Genomic DNA, 20,710 nt, shown 5'->3' on the forward strand with positions numbered 1-20,710 from the left:
CTTTAAGGTGGACGAAATTTGTCCCTTTACACCTTAAGCTGACCTCTTATATGTTTATCCTTAAAAGGATATAAAAATTTTCATGCCTTAAGGTGGACAAGATTTGTCCCTTTGCACCTTAAGCTGACATTCTGATGGATTTGTTATGTAAAGGGACCGTCTTGAAGTTAAATTGGTCGGTCTTAGAGTGTACTGAAGCGAAGTTAAACTCTCGTACCCTAAGCCGATTATTGCAAAGTCAGCATCTTGAAGCCAAATTGGTTGGTCTTAGAGTGTACGGAGGCGAAGTTAAACTCTCGCACCCTAAGACGATTGTTGCAAAGTCAGCATCTTGAAGTCAAATTGGTCCGTCTTAGAGTGTACGGAGGCGAAATTAAACTCTTGCACCCTAAGCCGATTGTTGCAAAGTCAGCATCTTGAGGTCAAATTGGTCGGTCTTAAAGCGTACGTAGGCGAAGTTAAACTCTCGCACCCTAAGCCGATTGTTGAATATTGCTATTTGCTTCAAGAAAAAAAGGCAACTCACCGAAAATACTTCAATGAAGCACGACGATCAAATCAATGCAAAATAAGATCTGCAGCAAGGACCAAACGAAATTACTGCTGTGAATTGTATAATTCATGACGTGTATTTATAGAGTAATTAGGCGGTGACAAACTCCTAAATCAATTTAAACTTGGAGAGGCAACGTCCTAATTCTAAGGAAAAGAAAAAAAGAAAACAATAGGGGCGGCTGACTATTACCTACGGAAAACAAATTGAAACAAAGTAGGGATCAATTTTTGATGGAAAAAAAAAAAAAAAAAAAGCAAAATGAGCCTGCACTTAATATAAGGGAAATCAAAAGGCATCAAATGCCAAAAGAAAAGAAAAGAAAAGTGAACAAACTAAGTTGTTACACTTGCACGGAAATTCACGCTTTTATATATATATATATATATATATATATATATATATATATTAATAAAAAGAAAGGGTTCTCCATGTCCCTCATATTCATTTTATGGTCCGTCCTAATTTTATTTGCACATAAATTTGTATAATTATAAAAAATATCAAGTCTATATTTTGAGCCTAGTCTCTCAAAGATCTCGACAATTCTCGAAGCAGGGGGCATTGTGTGAACAATGAAATTTTATTAAATTTAAATTCGTACAAAATTTAGATTATATTGAATTCAAAATATATATTAGTCCCAAATAAATATTGTAGATTAATATAGTTTGATTAATTAAGTTCAAATATTTATGGATTTAATTAAAGTTCAATTTTTATTGGGCTAACCCATTAATTTGGACTACAAATAATGTGCCCACTTAGCTAAGCCTGTGATATTGTCATATTCTAGAGACCCAAATAAGCGTCACGTGTCAAATAACGTGGCATGCTAAGTCAAGGGAAAGAGCCAATAGGACCATGCCACATATCAAAATGATGCAACAGACCCATGAAATCAAAGCCCATAAAAGACGCCACGTTACTCAAATCTGATTGGTCAAAGGAAGTCCATATTCATCATGACTCTTCCATTTTCACAACTATAAATAGGGGTCTCATAATTCAGAAAAAGGACAGACCCCAGAACTCTAACTAGTAGCAAGAGAAAGCTCGTAGATCAAATGCCGCAATTTCTCTAAAAAGCTTAAGCATTCAAATCAAGTTCATCAAGATTCAAGACCAAGACCGCAATATTCAAAAAGCTTAAACATTCAAATCAAGTTCATCAAGATTCAAGACCAAGACCGCAATATTCAAGAACAAGCTCAAAAGCCCTTGAATTCAAGCACAAGTCAAGATCAAGTCCCTCAAACCCGCAAATCAAGTTCAAATTCAAGATCAAGCTTCAATCCCTTGAATTTATATTTGAAAAGGCGAATCAGAGGATTCATAGAGATTGTAGCACTCGCATTGAAATCAATAAAATCGATTGTTGCAATATTTTCCTTGTCTCGATTATTTATTTTTCCGATTCAAAAATTTTATTGTCCAACAACAATCTATTTAATATATTAAATAACTTAGCAACCAAAACAATTTTGCTTGCTTAATTGGGTAATGAACAAGTTAGTATAAACTAATTACACAATAGATCAGTTTAAAACTAAAATAAATTGCCCTTTAAAAACATAAAATAAAATAAAAATCATAAATAATAATAATAATAATAATTGTTATAAGCTTTCAAACTAAATAGTTTCGCCATAATACAACCACATGATTTTAATACCACCAAAGGATATGGTACAGTGGATGGGTCTGCTCTTTCCTTAATCAGAGGTCTCGGGTTTGAGCCCTAGATATAAAAAAATCCTTGGTAGGGAATGCTTCCCCTCGAATGGGACCATACGCGACGCGAATCCAAATTAGTCGGACTCCAATGCAGGTACCAAACACCGAATGAAAAATCTCTCAAAAAAACATATGATTTTAATGTAAATCAAACTAAGCTAATAAATAATTTCCATAAATATACTTTTAAAATATTAAATTTGATTATTTAAAGTAGCAAAGACAGCTCGAAAGTCATTCAAGATAAATTCATTGGAGGTATGAATCAATACTATTTTTTTCTTCTTATCCCCCCACCCCCCCCCCCCCCCCCCTTTTTTTTTTTTTTTTATCTTTGTAACAATTAAAATGAGATTAATTATAATTTTGTAAGAATTTAATGAGATTTTAAGGGCCAAGACATAAAAAATAAAATAAAGTGTAATTAAAAAATGCACATGTAATAAGGATGCTAATTACAAACTATCCTATTTTTTAAGTGGGGTTTTTAATTTTATTGTTACTTTGTAAGATAAATATATTAATCTAAATAACCTTATTAAATAAAACAATAATAAATAATTTTATTATATCATTTCATTACCTTTTAAAAATTAAAAAAATAAATTACTGTGATAATTTAAAAGTGAATAACTTTTTATATGATAAATAAATAAAAGAATAATTTATGTGTGATAAACTTTAAAATTAGATAATTTATAGTAATAAAAAATAAAAATATTTTTTGTATCATAATTTTTTCATCCTATTTTATTCATGTTATTTGATTTTATATAAAAAAATATAACATTCTAATAAAAAGTGAAAAGGACAATAATCACACGAAACCACAATGTGCACTCTCAAATAATGAGAAGCCTCACACACCTCATCCACCATAAAATTTTCCCATTTTACTAGTCAACTCTAAACAACAGTTACATGAACAATCAACCGCAAAATCACATAAAAAAAAACTGGCAAAATGTTGTCATTTCCCTCCTTTTTACCCATAGTGCTTTTCTGCTTCAGCTTCCTGTATTCAATTCAAGGCAGTTACTTTGATCAAGAATTTGCCAAGCAAGTACTGAACTCAGCAAGGAAGGATAAAGATTGGTTAATATCCATAAGAAGGAAAATCCATGAATACCCAGAGCTCAGATTTCAAGAATATAATACAAGTGCACTCATTCGTAGTGAACTCGATAAGCTTGGTGTTTATTATGAATACCCTTTTGCTAAAACTGGTTTTGTTGCTCAAATTGGTAATGGTTCTCCCCCTGTTGTTGCTTTAAGAGCTGATATGGATGCCCTCCCTATGCAGGTTTGTCTCAATTCTTTAGCAATGTTCATGTTCTTGAAGACATAAATATTGTTGCTGTTTTATTATCAACCAACCAACCAATTATATATACCCCAATCTTGAATTAGTTGGGTCTAGTTGCGGAGCCAGGAATTTAAATAAGGGGATTTAACAAAAGAAGTTCACATGTACAAAAAGATTCAATTTTTCGTAGGAAAGGGGAACAACTGATAGTTGTGATAGTTGATAGTTGATAGTTGATAGTGGAGAGTTGAGAGTTGAGAGTTGAGAGTTGATTGTTGATTGTTGTTTGTTGATAGTTGATTGTTGAGGTGTGTTTTGATAAATAGTTGGTGATAGTTCAGTTAGAAAAAGTGAATACTTGATAGTTCAAATAACAAACTCGCAAAAACGTGATGTTTCAAGTGTGTTTTTCATCATTTAACTCAAAAAGAAAATTCTTATGTACAAAAAGATTCAATGTTTTCACTATTTACATAGTATAATTTTTCAATGCCCTCGGTCGTTGCACCCCTCTGCCTCCACCTCGTGTTGGGTCGGATATTATTATTCTGTATCAAACCCATAGGATTCAATATTAGCTAGATTGTCTTTTGCGCTGGTCGTCAATCTATCACAATCCTCCAACTTTATTTGGAGTTGTGAACGGCTATGTTTTGTGAAGATTATATAGGAGTTAGAAAGAGATTCGTAGTACTGTGCATATTTTAGTGTGAAATGTCTCTGGTATTGATCTTGAATGAATATAACCATAGGAACTTGTTGAATGGGAACATAAGAGCAAAGTTGATGGCAAAATGCATGCATGTGGACACGATGCTCATACGACTATGCTTCTTGGTGCTGCTAAGCTGCTGAATGAGCGGAAGGACAAACTTAATGTGAGTTTTGTTGATGTTTGGTATAAAGGAACTTTACTCTTCACTAGTACTGTCTTGAGCCGGGGTCTATCGGAAACAACCTTTCTACTTCTCCAGAGGTAGTGGTATGGACTGCATACATCTTACCCTCCCCAGACCCCACTGTGTGGGAATACACTGGGTTTGGGTTTGTTGTTGTTGTTGTTGTACTCTTCACTAGTACTGATTCATTTGGAATGTAAGTTGTGCTTGTGTGATTCTACGAAAAAAAGATTCTTTGCACTATATTGACCAATGGCCAGATTGACTTGTTCTGAATAGTAATAATACTATCCATTGTGCTTCAAGTCCTCATCTATGTTCGCATGACATTGTCCTTTGGAGCTTATTACAAAAGGGGGCATTCCTAACACAAAGATGACTGTAGATAATAACATTCTTTTAAGGAGGGGGTTTTATGTCTACTTTGTCTAGATAATGAAAGAATAGACTCAAAAGGAATTGACAAAGAAGATATCTTATTATTTTCTTACAGATTCTGTTCATTTGTTAATTAACTTGTATCTCTAAATAACATAGAACAGTTAAACAAGAGCTTTTTATATGTTCATCCAAGACAGGTTAAAAGAAAGTGAATACTTCATATAAGATCTAGTCAGTCAGTAGAACTTACAGTTTTTTGAGCCATCTCAATGTTTCCCCTACACAACTGTTTCTGCACTCCAAACCACTGTTTGAACATCACACAAACTTATCCAGAAATATGATATAGTGTTTAATAGGCAAAGTTAAGGAAATACAGAAGCTAGCTACTGTTTAGCGATGCATGACTGGAAATTTCCATCTGCATACCTTGGTATACTATTTGGGGTCAACTATATAAGTCCTGCAGACTTCAGGCAAAATGATTGAGAAGTGGGAGAAAGATTGTATTCTTGGAGAAGGAAATATCTCTCTTTGAGAGTCTTTCAAGTCTGATAAACTGTGTGCCGGTTGCTATTTCAAGTTGTCTTCTAACTCCCTTTCCTTCCACGCATCGTTGGCAGAAGTGAAAAGTCGACCCGCTTGAGATGGTTGGTGTCAGAGATGCTCCCTAATTGAACATTTTCTTGCAGCCATTCAACTTGTTCTTTGCTTAAGAGAGCAGGTTCACTTGTGGCTATAGCCACCAAAACCCCTGATAATCTGGTTCTTTTCTGGGCTATCCACTGGCTTTCCATGCATCCTCCTATTTCACTCTGGCAAGGCCTGTATGAAGACACTGGTCATACAAAGGTCTGCCCTTCTCTGTCGAGAATCATTGGTTGAAGTTGTTCCGTTTGACATGAGAATAGAACTTTTTGAAATGGTTAACAGTGGTTGGGTTAACATTATGATTTTCTTTGTACTTTTCATCTCTTCAAACTTCTAAAGGTCTCAGAATTGGAGGGATGGTTTGATTCCCTGAATTCTTCCTCTATGCTCGTTGAGACCTAATCAAGACCTAAAAGGAACTTAGAGATTTTCTCCTTTCAAAAATCTCCTTGAATCTTCTGGCATCTCCTGGAATTCAGAATCAGGACTTTCAAAAGTAGCTAGTTGTTTCCAGAAATGCCCGACAGCACAATAATATTGGACCTATTGGTAACTGGACGTATCACCTTGTAGGAGATCGTGTGGAGCACATCTAGTCAAAAAGGTTGAGTTGCATCTTTGTTGTCATACTATGTCTCCTTTGGAACAGTCTGAACTTCATAGAAGTGTCATAAAAAGGAAGTTTCCCCTATTTCATTGTCGATGTTGCTAATTAACTAGGACATGACCATATTCTTCTTTGATTCTTAAAATCTAAATTTGGGTCATCCTTCCATGGTGGACTAGTAGTGCACTAGGAAGGATGATCTAATCATTTTCTACGAGCGTCACATACCATTTCTTGGATCTGTTTATGCCTAACTACATATGCTTCATCTTGCATATATTCATCGGAACATTACGTTTTGAACCACACTCTTTGATTACTTGTCAGTCTGTAATTGTCTGAATGATACTATTAGATTTTTCCTTTTAACTTCATATGAATACAGCATCTGTCACATGAAACTCCTAAAGCACTGTTCAAATTCACCTAATCTGTTTTGTCCTTTGTGTGGCATCATATAGTATCAGACATTGTCTTCTTTTTGCTAAACTCAATGCTATTGTATTCTTTTGTAGACCACAAAGGGAACTGTGAGACTTGTTTTCCAACCTGCGGAGGAAGGAGGCGCTGGCGCAAATCATATGATAAAGGAAGGAGCTCTAGGTGGTGCAGAAGTTATATTTGGTATGCATGTTGATTTTAAAAGACCTACAGGGAGCATTGGCACTAGTCCTGGACCCCTTTTAGCTGCTGTTAGCTTCTTTGAAGCAAAAATAGAAGGACAAGGTGGCCATGCTTCACAACCCCATGAAACTGTGGATCCAATACTTGCTGCATCATTTGCAATTGTAGCATTGCAGCAGCTCATCTCAAGAGAAGTAGATCCCCTTCACAGTCAAGTACGTGCCTTAATCTCAGTTTTGGTTCATTGAGAGTTATCAAAGCGAGGCGAAAAACATGTTAGTGCTTCGCCTCGCTTAATGTGCACTTCAGTGTCATCATCAAGTCTCTTAAATACACTTTTCGTTGCCAATGAGCTTCTACGGAAGAGGCAACACTAAGCAATTGATATTTCACTTTATCGTTATTTTTTTTTACTATTTCTTTGTTCGTATATATTTTATTCATGTTTATTGTTATTTGTCTTAGACTAAACGTATATATTTGTATTTTTTTCTCCATTTGGGCCTTTTTTCATTAAAGCCCTCATCTTATTTGCGCTTAAAGCCCCAATGGACCTAAGAGGTTTTTTGTGCTTTACTTTTTATTAACACTGGTCCAATGGTCTGTCTTCTATTTTTCTTCAAGATGTTTACCTCATAAGAAGTGTACATTTTGGTATGTTTATAATTATGTAGACATGTATCCCTTTTAGGAACATTTCTTGTTTTTAGAACTCATTATTTTAGAGGTGGAAGTTGTGTAATGTTTGAGACCTCAAGTCTCATTTGATAGTTAAGCTGACTGATACTGAAATACTCACTTCTGCCTGAAGGTTCTTTCTGTTACTTATGTCAGAGGTGGATCGGCATCAAATGTAATTCCATCTTATGTTGAATTTGGGGGAACTCTGAGGAGTCTTACAACTGAAGGCTTGTTTCAACTTCAAAAGAGGGTGAAAGAGGTACTTTGTTGAACCTTGAATCTTGTTAACTATCAACATCGACCAACTATTTTTTGGCTGTTTCCTTAATATGCAGTTTGCATTACAAATTTTAGTGATTTTTATTAGCTTTAAACTGATGGCCTTCTTAGGCCATTGGGAAATGATGGGTTACAAGAACCTCTGTAATGAACTAACAAGATTAAGGTTGACTTCTTGAACACGTAGGAAAACCCTTTCCCCGATGAACATGCAAGTACCAGCCGAATGAATGACGTTCTTGCAGTTTGCCTGTAAAGATGCCATGACGTAACTCTGGCATTCTTAGCAGATCATATTTCCCTGCTTTGCTTCTCCTTCTTTTTCACAATCAATTTTATTCCTCTCCCCAAAATAGAAGGTTATTAGTTTTACTATTGGATCCTGTGTTTCTCGATACATTGTTGCAGTAGATGCAAATGGTGTCCTCATGTCCAGTATTCACCAAATTGCTACAAGTTCTTTCCAATAAGAACAGAACCGCGATTTCTCATAGTAATTCGGTGCGTTTGAAATACACATTTATATGGAGCATGCAGGTAATTGAAGGACAGGCAGCTGTGCATAGGTGTAAGGCGTATGTTGACATGAAAGAGGAGGATTTCCCAGCATATCCAGCTTGCACAAATGACGAGCGCTCACATCAACTTGTAGAGAGGGTTGGCCAACTCGTGCTTGGTCCTGAGAACGTTGGGGAAGTGGAAAAGGTTATGGCAGGCGAGGACTTTGCCTTCTATCAACAAGTTATTCCTGGAGTTATCTTTCAAATAGGGATCAGAAATGAAAAGGTGGGCTCTATCCACGCCCCACACTCGCCTCACTTCTTTCTTGACGAGGATGTCCTGCCAATTGGAGCAGCAATGCACACAGCCATAGCAGAGATGTATCTGAACGATTACCAACATTCCTCTGCTGTTTAGATAAATACATTGTTGTTTGGTGGTCTCTCGAGTTACATAAACCTTCCAATCACTCGATCATTCATTCTGTTCTATAATATTGTATATAATACGACATAAATAAGCAAATCTAATACAGTGATGATGTTTGTTCATGCGTCCTATTACCATTTTCTTGATTGACATGGTACCGCTTATGCTCTTTAAAATCCCTCTTATGCAACAAGGCATTAAGGAAGTAGCTAAGTAAGCAGATCCCAACGCACTTGCAAATATAATGACAGTAGTTTGAGACTGTTTATGCAAAATCTAGTGCAGAAGTTACTGTCTTTATGACAAATTGCGACAGGTGTGGTGAAATTTCATGATGTTATTAACTCATGCAAACACCACATTTTGGTGTTGAGAGCTGATCAGAACCTGATGCACTTCAACTAAGATATTAGTAGTAATAAGTAGGCAGAAGAGGATTCCGCGTGCCAACTTTGTGGGATTATACTGGGTATGTTGTTGAAGTGGGTACTCTGTGTGCTAATGAATTTGCTCATATTTTGTGGATTTCTTAATGCACAAAGCTATTAAGTTCGGCGAAGTCCATATATTACACTCTATATCCGCCCTTCTGTCGTTGTTCTCTCTCTCTTTTTTATTATTGCCCCAAGAAGAGGGGGCAGAAATTTGGAATGTAGAATTGGAAGAAGCCATGTGAGACCAACTTTGAAGAATGAAGATCTATATACTCAAATCATTAGCACTTTAGCATCCCCAAAGTTTGATACAACCCATTTTTTGCTCAACTTACCAAGTTGTATTGCAACTTCTTTTATAACAATGATGTTTGGGTCAACTTGAGCACACCTAGATTAATAGGTAATAGGTTACCAACACGCCAAATAACTCTATCCATCAAGACTTGGACAAATAGGATTACCTAGTGATTCTCGACCTACTTTATTGAGTGATCATACAACTTTAAACTCTTATATGATTATTCTCTGTGCTATTAATATTATTTTTGTCCATAAATTTGGGCATCCCCTCCTTTGTGGAATCCCTTTCTCTTGAATACAGTTCAACTAATATACAAAAAGGAGGAATTAATTAAGAATACAATTAAGAGGTACCCTTTATGCAGTTAGTTCCCATGCATGTGCACTGCCATCTCACAGAGTTAGCTTTTTTTGCACACAATTTTGCAAACTCATATTGTCCTATGATAGAAGTTTGATTCTCCTCATTTTCAGTATATAAAAGCTTGTTAACTAACTGGTTTCTCCTCATTAGTCATCAGCAGAGAATATGGGTAAAGAAGCCAAACATGTTAGTCATATTTTGCTTTCTTGAATTTATTTCATTTGTGAGATTCAATAGACTATGAGAAATGTTCACATTGTTGAGTATTATGTTTGATAGGAGACCGTTACGAAGATAGAAGAAGTCAAACAACCTTCTCCTTTCATTTTGTATGTAGACTTGCATTGTATAGGATGTGCTAAGAAGATTGAGAAGACCATTTCCAAGATTAGAGGTTTTTATTCTACTCTATTCACTTTGCTTGTGATGTTATAGTCATTCTAGGTGCACCTTTACTATTTCACTGTGTTTTTGTGTATGTTTCTTCTAACGTTATTTCAGAAAACATCAAATAATCAAATCTGTATATTCAAATGGAGCAGGGGTTGAGAGAGTAATGATAGATATGGTGCAAAACCAGGTGATGATAGATGGAGTGATCGAACCACAAGCAGTGTGCGCCAGTATTGTTAAGAAAACAAAGAGAGTAGCAAAAATATTGTCACCCCCGGCACAAGGCGAGGATGAACCTATTTGTGAAGTTGTTGCTTCAGAGGTAAATCTTTTATGCTCCTGTAGTATAATTTCTTACTGAAGAATATTCATTAAGACCATAAAGGTAAATGTTTGATCCTTGTTTAAATACCTTTTCAGGTTAGCAGGTTGACAACAGTTGAGCTTATTGTCAACATGCATTGTGAGGCATGTGCCAAGCAACTTAAAAGAAAAGTTCTACAAATGAGAGGTACACCAACGTGTTCTTTAACATTATATTGGCTAGCCAAATTTTAAGTACGCGGATCCAGAATTTTAAGTTGGTTGATGTGAAATGTCATGATAAGTATAACTTGGTGTCTACAATTTTGCACTTAAGTGATCCGAAATTTAGTAAGAATCCATGGTATGTTGGTAACACATTCACATTTCTGTGGACGACTTTATTTACATGCTCATAGTAGTTTAGCCAACTCCCTATAGATTAGACACAAATTTCATCAAATTATCAACTCATACAAAGCATAAAAATATAATAGGAGATCAATTGTTATAACTTAATGGTATAGAGTACTAATAATCCTCTTCATGGTTTAATTTAGGAGTGAGAACAGCTGAAACATATCTGAGCTTAGGGAAAGTGATAGTAACAGGAAGCATCAACGCCAACAAGCTCGTTGACTATGTTTACAGGCGAACAAAAAAGCAGGCGAAAGTTGTCCTTCAACCTGAACCCTGGAAACCTACGGAAGAACCAAAGAGTGAAGATCCAAATTCAAATCGAGATGAAGAGGCTAAGAAACTCGAAGAGGAAGAAAAGAACGAAGATAGGAAAGACGGTAAGAAGGCATCAGAAGGAGAAGAAGAAATCATCAATAAGATGATGTATTATAGCCAACCACTTAATGTCATCGAAAGATCAATCCCTCCACCTCAGTCCTCACCTCTTCTCCGACGAAAATCCTGATGCATGTTGCATAATGCAACCACTAATAACAGTTATGTGAAAGATCATTTTCTTCTATTCAATTTGTAAGTGGTCATAGGAGGGAGACCATTTTCTTTGTTGGATGACCAACTCGTATGTTTCTTGCATTTTACGAGACAAGGGTGCAACAGATAACAGATGATAATGCCAGAAGAAAAAAATCAGACCTTATATACATAAGGTTTCAATATCATCTCTATGTAATTGAAAGCATAAGGTGAAAGCATTTCGATGCTAAATTATCATAAGGATGTGTGTATAACCATAGAAAAGGTTTTAACGATTACTATTTTCTAGAGGGAGGACTAAGACAAGGAGTAAAACTAGTCCCAGACTCAAAGCTACATGCAAATTAAACTGTGATAACTATTAGGAGATCTCGGTCACATAAAATCATGCGTGCGCCACTCATGTATAAACCTTCTTGAAAAGTTTCAAACGACGTTCCTGGTCTAAACTCCTGCTCCAGAATTTGTTGTAATATTCTGTATAGGTGAAATCTCGATAAATGGCTGAAGATCCATCTTCAGTTAAGGCTTTCGGAGCACTGATAATGGAACAATCAGAGGGACAAAGGAAAGAGGCCACAGACATCCTTGCTTTGTCTGAATTTACAATAGCTCTATGCCATACACTTTTGTACTTTCCATTACTCAATGCCTGCACCACAAACGTGAGTGTGATTATTTCGTCTAAAAGTTTAATTTACTAGAAAAATAGTCTAGTTTTACTTGATTATATTTTTAAGACCGCTCCTAGCCCCGCCTCCCACTACCATGTTTGAGTTAAAGGTAAGTTGCACTAGTATAGACAAGTGACGCTTGCTCAAGTACGTTGAGCACCTCCAAAACATCTACCTATAGTTTGAGGGTTAGCGCCACGTTGGAAGGTATGGGGCACATAAATTGGGTCAACAGGAGAAAGTAATTATGAAATAGAAGAGACATTTTCTTTTTTACCTCCAATTGATCACCAAGATTGATGACAAAGGCATTAGGCTGAGGTTTAACAGATAACCATTTTCCATCCTTGAGAACTTGGAGACCTTCTACTTGCAAATCTTGAAGAAGAATAGTAATGGCATTTGGATCTGTATGGGCTGGCAGGCCATATGTGAGTTCAGGTTGTGGACACTGAGGGTAAAAATTGATAGCCATATGTTGACCTTGTTCACCCAACACATTTTTTATACAATCTTTCCCAAGGCCTAGGCTCTCTGATATGGCTTCTTCCAATCTATATCCAAGTTGTCTAACTTCCATGCAATACTTGCTCACTATTTCCCTATGCAGTTAGAATAAATCATGAGAGTGGTATTAAATTCTTCTTCCAATTAAATCGAGTTAAAAAGAAAAATAATGAAACACCAATGCAATATGAACCCAGCTATAGGTAAAACGACAACAACAATATACCCGGTAAAATCATACAGTTGAGGTCTGGAGAGGATAAAGTGTGCGCATACCATATCACTATACCTCAAAAAAGTTAGAGAGGTTGTTTCTGAAAAACCCTTGGCTCAATTTTAGTAAATCCATAGGTACAAAGAAGAGAAAAACAATGAAGAAAATATAGTAACTAACCAGGGAACAAATCTATGAGAAAATAATAATCAATTACAAAATAGAGCGATCGTCGAAACACAATAAACAACAACTACAGTAGATATCATAAGTAGGGATCAGCTCCATCTTAACATATATAATCGATTTTTTCTACTTATTCTTTTTTAAGTAATAATATAATTAATGCATTTAATCTTTCTTGAGACATAATACTAATCTAGATATATGAATTTCTCCTAGTAATTCTTTCCTTTTACAGTATATAAAAATTTATTTTTTTTTATAAATAGTAATATTTATTTTTTTAAAAAAATTATAATATATTATCGTAAAAAATGAGGCCGCCCTCAAATTTGGAAGCCTAAAGCGACCGCTTATTTTTTTTAGAGGTAGAGCTGCCCCTGCGTACTACTACTGTGCGACAACACTTCTACCTGACTAACTTTCTACTCTAACACCCGTTGTAAAAAATTCTGTTTTTCTTGTAACAATTTACTATCGTTGTTTACAACAAAATTAAGCACATCATTTTTTGGTTCCTGGCTCTAGAAAATTAACAATAATATCGTTTTAATTTTTTAAAAAAATGAGTTTTAGCTTAAAATAATACTCTTTCCGTTCCATTTTATGTGTTGTTATTTCCTTTTTGGTTCATCCAAAAAAAATAGTATCATCTTTTTTTTATTTGGTAACTATTTAATGGCATAATCCCTATTTTATCATTAATGGGTCCCATTTTTGTAGAAAAAATAATTAAAAAATAAACTTTAAGAGGGACAATTTTGTAAACTTTACAAACTCATTATTTATTTTTTAAACTGGATGTCCGGTCAAATAACAACACATAAAATGGGACGGAGGGAGTAAATAAAAACGTTTACAAAAGAAGAAAATGTTCTCCAAATACGACCAGATATGGACAATCAAACACCATTAGAGATGAAATCCCAAGGAATCAATCATCCATCACATGATTTTTGTTGCTTCTGTCACATGATAGTACTCTCTTCATTCACATTTACTATTTATTTATAAATTTTATATTAATATTTTTTAAAAATAATAAGTAAAATATAATTTTATTATAATGTTCATATAAATGTAATGTAGGTTGATCTCTTAGTATATTAAAATAGACAAATAAAAATGAACAAAAGAAAGTTAATTAGTTTACTATTGATTGAGAAAAAAAAAATTCTTATATAAAAAATGTCAATATTTTTTAAAGAAGATTACTCTACACTTTACGATTTGCAAGCTGTTTTAAGATAACGTCATGAGCCTATGTCATCCATGACGTCATGGATGTTACGTTAACAGCTGAGCAGCGGGGACGGAAAGAGACACAGACAGAGACAGATACATCGACAATTAACTATTATTCACAATATTTTTGAATATGTATGCTTTTATTTTATTTTAGAACATATATTTGGTCATGAAAATCAAATAAATAATTCGAAATATGTTTTGATAATTTTTGATTTTTTGAAAAATATCTCTTGAGGTGTTTTCACTTTTTTTTCACAAAACTTCAACTTCAAATTCAAAAATACCAATTAAGTGAATACATTTTTTATTTTTCTTGATCAAACGGATCCTTAACAACTTGATGAGAATAATAATAATTAATGTTTGAATGAAATATTCGAATTTTTTATTCTTGTGAGCTGACCAAATTAAAGTGTCAGGGGAGCAAAATGCATAGAACTATAGGGGATAATACTCCATAAATCATTTTATGTTCGTGTGATCAGTCCTTTTAGTTTTATTTGTCTTATTTTGGATCTTTTTTTATCGTGGGCATGAGAGTTTTAATTTTGTTTTTGCCTTTATAATTGCTTTGTTATGTGTTATTTAAGTCAAGGATTTTTTAGAATTAACTTCTTTATTTTTATGAATTTGGAATAAAATTGCTTTGTTATGTGTTATTTAAGTCAAGGATCTTTTAGAATTAACTTCTTTATTTTTATGAATTTGGAATAAAATTTAAGCATTCTTTTTCAAATCTCACTTATAAAAATATATTAAATTCATTATTCTTGAACAAAACCTAGAAGACCTCAAAATAGTAACCTCTATCAAAAAAGGTCAGTAGAATTGTATTTATCATCATTATTATGGATTGAGGAAGGTTATTGGATAGATACGCATACGACTATGTTTCTTTGTACACAGCAACATATAATTTGACATAAATCAAATTAATTACTGTAGTACTCTTGTTAAAAAATCAATTTATTACTGTATTAATTTTTAAAAAACTATTGATGTGAAGAATTCTCTTGGGACCAATACACTAGCTAGATATTTTTTTCCCTCCAATAAAAGAAATGGCACATGGCTAAATCAATCAAGGTGTACTTTACAGAATATTTTTGTCTTCCTAACAGGCAGTACTCTTCACTAAACAATTTTTTTTAACATAGAAATAGCTTAAACACAATCAACATGGGTTGTGGTATAGTGGATAAGGTTGTTTCACCCTTAATCAGAGGTCGAGGGTTCGACCTTAAATATGGAGAAAACTCTGTTGAGAGCGCTGCAATCTTAATGGGCCTTGCAACGCGCAATCCGAATTATTCGGGACTCCAATATAAACACCGAACACCGGATGAAAAACGAAAAAAAAAAACGTAAACACATAACAAAAAATTTACCCAGATTTGGGTACATGGATGAGTCACCTAAATTTTATACATATAAAGCAATTTAGATTTTAGATACGTGACAAACAAAATGACGACTACTTAGAAACGTGACAAAATAATATAATAACACAAAAACAGCTTGGATACGTGACAAAACACGTACACCGATCAATTACATTAAGAAAAAATGATTTGGCACATATAAAAACAATTTGAGCTATGCCAATATTTCATATGACTTATTTAACACTATAAGATAAAAAAAAAAAAAAAAAAATTTAAATTTTTACATACTTTTAAGTTATGATCATAAGATTCAAAAAACTTGTTCCTACTGTCTAAACTTATATACCGAAAGTCAAAAACAAATTAACATAAAGAGTATAGAAAAGTTAATTGTGTTTACCTGAAAGAAGAGGGGTTAGAAGGCCATTCAGGGGCATATTTGTCCAAAGGATAACAGTGCAGTCTAAGATAATCTCTCCAATTATGAACAGTTTCCTTCTTCACATTAAAACTTGTTGATAATCTCATAGTCTTTGATGGATCATCTGAGTATAATTTCATCTTTTCTTCCACTGGAAGCTTGAAAAACTCATGAGCTACCCCTAGCATTCCCTCTATCACCTCCTTTGGCACGTCATGATTTATCACCTGATTGTAATAAAAAGAAAACAAAATGCAAGGTAAGACTGTATACATCAGTATACCATGCATAACGAAAGTTTTAAAGCACTGAACTGCCATAATGACTGCTGTTATATGGAAGGTTAAAACTAATTTATTTTTGTGTGAATTATTCTGATATTTCTTTAGTGTGCTCAATAATACGTAATTGCTAGTACTATAAGTCATAACAGTTACTCCCTCCGTTTTAAAAAGAATATTTATAGTCCGTTTAAAAAAGAATGACCCCTTTCTTTTTTTTGATAATACTTTAATTTTAACTTTCCACATGACATGTTTATGAGCACAAGATTAAAGGGTATTTTGGTACATTTAACAGTACTTTAATTTAAGACCACAAGATTCAAAAGCTATCTTTATTTTCTTAAACTTTGTGTCAAGTCAAAGTAGATAATTTTTTTTTAAACGGAGAGAGTAATTCAAAATACCTGAATGTAATGTTACCACATAAATGGAACCAAAAAGAGAACAGTAATAACATGCCTAGCTAGTGCAATTACAAAACCAGAGAATTGAATGCACGCAAACGTTATCCCTACCTTGTTTTGGGTAGAGAGACTGTTTTCGATAGATAAATAAAAAAAACACTGCACGTGCATTAGCAAAATGAAGAAAAAAGGAACCTGGAAAAACCCGTAAAGAAGACAAGCTTGGCCAATTTGATGAACGATAATGTTCCTGTCAGTGCAAGACATATCGATAACAGGAATAAAATCTTCACAATCAACAACTTCAGACAGACGAGGTCTTTGGGATTCAGGGCGAATGTACGTTTCAGGGAGAGTTGAGTACTTAGTTCCACTAGAAAGAACATTTTTTGTTTCCATTTATGTCGACTAAGAACGCACACAAAATACAAAAGGGCTTGTAGTTGAGAGTGGCAGTACTACAGGAACTAGATTGTTGTTTAGTGTTGCTTGAGTTGTGCAAGTAGTAGTTTCAGAATATGGACGCTCAAGCTAATATATATACACGTAGAAAATTACTCCTCTCGGTCTTCGTTTAAGAAAGTGAAAAGGATTTTTGAATCTGATGTCAAATCACGAGTGGGTGATCCTATTGACTATTACTAGCATTCATATTTACCGACTTGATTACATAATTATTCTTAAGATGTAAAATAAAACGTTACATTGCCGACGTAAAAAGTGTGAATAACCAAGTCTTTCCGGCGTTCCGGCATAAAAAAGAGATAATGAAAGCTGGCTTTATTTTTACTTTTTTTGGTTTCCCATTAGTGTTCGGTAAAGCGCTCCCTAACAGAGTTTTCTCTATAACCAAAATCGAATCCTCGTGGAGCAGCTCCATCCACTGCACCACAACCTATATTAGTGAAAGCTGGCTTTATTCACACTTATTTGTATCCCTTCGGCTATGGATAGCTTCTACACTTCTTTCGAAAATTTTATTTTGGAAAGTTATTTGGATATAGAAATATTATGAATTTTTGAAATGTGATTTTGTTGAGATTTGAAAAACTTGTAATTTTATTTCAAAACACTCACAAAAATTCACAAACAATTTTTTTTTTTTTTTTAAACACAACTACAATATAATTGATCCTATATAAAAACGTGTATTCGTCGTGATCAGCTTCCCGCACTCATATTTCTAAACATCCTTGGTAGTGCGGAGCCATAATTTTCATTGAGAGGATTTAGAAGTATATATACGAACTAATCGAAGGGAGTTCAACATCAACATCTACTATATATGCATAAAAAATCACTATTTTCAATCATGTAAAAACAATATAATATTTCGTTGAACGAGATACGGATGAACCACTGGAGCAAAAGTGGCTCCGCCACTCATGATCCCTGGGAGGAGAAAGAATAACAAGAGCATTTCTTAATACTCAAAGTTGCATACCTGAAGCGAGTTTTCAAGAAATTGCTCGAGTTTTAGCAAAAGTGGCTCTCCAGGGTCGTGGACGTTTACTGATTCTATTCTTCTGGCTGCGATCTACATTTATCAAACCCATAAACTCGCAATTTACTCCAGAATTGTTGTTGATTGCTTCACTAAAAATAAAGAAGCCCCTAAAATTACCCATACCTAGACTCGTGGTGGAGCTTCATTTCATCTAAATTATTGGTTGGTTGTTTCAAAATCGCTAGCTAGGTATAATTGGGAGTTGAAAGTCAGTAAGATTGAAGTCAGATTCTTTCTCTTTAAAGTTACGATTGTTTGAAGTTCAATTTGATTAGGATAAAAAGACCTAAAGGCGGCCAAAAGGTTCTTACGCTTCTATCTCTGTCTCTGTTGTAACTGGGCCAATCGCTAGCACATTCATGGCCCCGACGTTTAAATACAATTTTTATTTTATCTTGAAAAGAAATACCCCCTCCGTCCATCTTTTCTTATCCACTTTTCTATTGTTACATGTATAAGAAAGAGTAAATGATAAGAATAATTTTATTATATTACCCAATTATTTTAATAAATGTAATGCCTTGAAAAATGCATTAGATAGTGAATTAAATTTGATGCAAAGAATAAAATAGTTAGACTATCTATTGATTTAAAAATTAATAAGCATTGTTGGATATCTTAAAATAAAAAGGTGAAAAAGTAAAGATGGACTGAGGAAATACTGCTACCATTTTATGTGCCAATGCCATCTAAAATGTATTTCCTTTGTTCTAATTTATGAATTAGACTTTTTATTTTATTTTATTTGAATTTGAAGGATATCACTTTTCGTTTTTAATAATAACTTAAGATATAAGAATTCTCATTTCACTCTTAATAAAATAATTTATTAGCACATAAATATCTAAGACTTGTTATAAATCACAATTTTTCAAAAAAAAAAATTTCCTTAAGTACGTTTCCTATTCCATTCAAATAGTATGATATATAATATAAATTGGATGGGAATAATTCATGAGAACTGCAAATGGTTTGGTACGTGGTATAAAAATAATAATTTAAAATTAAATTTGAGATTATTTTATCTCATCATTAGTTTGAAGTATTAGCTAATCTTGAAATTATTAAATTTCAACAACTTTTGTTTTCCTCTGACTACAAATATATGTATGTATATATGTAATCCTGTCTAATTCAGTAATCAAAGGAAAGATATTGTATTTTTATATTTTAAAAAATTCAACAGGACTGAAAAATTCTTTAATCATAATTTTCGTATGAATACTCCATCGAATATGAAACTTATGAAGTAGTGAAACATCAATTCACTTATTGAGACTTAATAATTTGATCTTCATAAAGTTTTTTTTCCTTACGAAGTCATGTGTAGTGTATACAAGAAAAATTGATACGTATATGATTAAAGAGAAAAAAAATACCATTGTGTTATAAAACAAGAAAGAATAAAGAAGAGTAGAGAAAATAGAGAGAGTGATTCTTATTTCTTCTCTTGGGATGAGAGATCATCACATTGTAAATACAATGAACAAAACCCCTCTATTTATAGGGAAAATTTACTCCTAGTCTGAGTAAAAGACGAATGCTTCAAATCCTAATAGATATCAAAGTAGATCTTGATAGACATTTACTATAATGTAAATACATTTATAACACTCCCCCCTTGAATGTCTAATTGGTAGATAATGTACCTCATTAAAACCTTACTAGAAAAAACACAGTAGGAAAAAAATCTAGTGAAGGAAAAAGAGTACACATCTCTAATAATACGCATTTCGGCTGCCTCATTAAAAACCTTACAAGGAAAACCCAGTGGGACAAAACCTCGTAAGGGAAAAAGAGTACAACGCGTATTAACTCCCCCTAATGAGAACATCCTTGAACCTTTGCATCCTGATCTTGTACACCATCTTATTGAAAGTTGCAATTGAAGGAGACTTAGTGAATAAACCAGCCACATTGTCACTTGAACGAATTCGTTGCACGTTAATATCACCATTCTTTTGGAGCTCATGTATGTAGAAAAGTTTTGATGAAGTGTGCTTCGTTCTATCTCCTTTTATGAATCCATCAAGATGTGTTATGCATGTTGCATTATTTCCATATAAAATTATGCGTACATTGTCACATTTCACGTCACATTTTTCTCGAATGAGATGTATCATGGATCTCAACCATACTCATTCTTGACTTGCTTCATGAATAGCTATTATCTCATCATGGTTCGATAAAGTGGCTAGATAGACTGCTTTGTATATCTCCAAGATATGGCAGTATCCCTACATGTGAACACATTATATGTTTGAGACCAAGATTAATGCGGGTTAGATGAGTACCCAACATCAGCATGATCAGTAATATCGGGACTGCAATCTTTAGAAAACCATTAAAACTCATGTATCTTATCCCATTTCGATGTCTCGTAGTAGGAGTAGAAATATATCTTGCTAACAAATTGAGCGAAAAGGCTATATTGGGTCTTGTAGTATTTTACAAGATACATGAGTGCATCAATTGTACTAA

General features: G+C 33.8%; 3 protein-coding genes across 4 annotated transcripts; 2 read left to right on the plus strand and 1 right to left on the minus strand.

The window, feature by feature from the left end:
* Nucleotides 1–3,093: 3,093 nt before the first annotated feature.
* Nucleotides 3,094–8,777, plus strand: LOC107875775 (IAA-amino acid hydrolase ILR1-like 5). 2 transcript variants are annotated; one of them, XM_016722611.2, is made up of 5 exons: nucleotides 3,094–3,593; nucleotides 4,349–4,474; nucleotides 6,650–6,973; nucleotides 7,570–7,698; nucleotides 8,256–8,777. In XM_016722611.2, exons 1-5 carry the CDS (start codon nucleotides 3,255–3,257, stop codon nucleotides 8,634–8,636), a joined length of 1,299 nt encoding a protein of 432 aa, XP_016578097.1. In that variant the 5' UTR covers nucleotides 3,094–3,254; the 3' UTR covers nucleotides 8,637–8,777. The 2 variants fall into 2 exon arrangements, with proteins under 2 accessions (XP_016578097.1, XP_016578098.1); XM_016722612.2 differs by lacking the exon at nucleotides 4,349–4,474 and having other exon boundaries at nucleotides 3,112–3,593.
* Nucleotides 8,778–8,888: 111 nt separating this feature from the next.
* LOC107873872 (heavy metal-associated isoprenylated plant protein 9) lies at nucleotides 8,889–11,732 on the plus strand. The gene is made up of 4 exons (XM_047413993.1): nucleotides 8,889–10,143; nucleotides 10,292–10,464; nucleotides 10,563–10,653; nucleotides 11,006–11,732. The coding sequence occupies exons 2-4, from the start codon at nucleotides 10,306–10,308 to the stop codon at nucleotides 11,368–11,370; spliced, it is 615 nt and encodes a 204-aa protein (XP_047269949.1). The 5' UTR covers nucleotides 8,889–10,143; nucleotides 10,292–10,305; the 3' UTR covers nucleotides 11,371–11,732.
* Nucleotides 11,596–17,243, minus strand: LOC107875774 (protein DOWNY MILDEW RESISTANCE 6). Its single transcript, XM_016722610.2, has 4 exons — nucleotides 16,918–17,243; nucleotides 16,014–16,261; nucleotides 12,351–12,675; nucleotides 11,596–12,051 (listed from the first exon to the last, which is right to left on the minus strand). The coding sequence occupies exons 1-4, from the start codon at nucleotides 17,119–17,121 to the stop codon at nucleotides 11,800–11,802; spliced, it is 1,029 nt and encodes a 342-aa protein (XP_016578096.1). The 5' UTR covers nucleotides 17,122–17,243; the 3' UTR covers nucleotides 11,596–11,799.
* Between the last annotated feature and the right edge of the window lie 3,467 nt (nucleotides 17,244–20,710).

Source organism: Capsicum annuum, chromosome 6 (assembly GCF_002878395.1).
Source record: "Capsicum annuum cultivar UCD-10X-F1 chromosome 6, UCD10Xv1.1, whole genome shotgun sequence".
Classification (NCBI taxonomy): domain Eukaryota; kingdom Viridiplantae; phylum Streptophyta; class Magnoliopsida; order Solanales; family Solanaceae; genus Capsicum; species Capsicum annuum.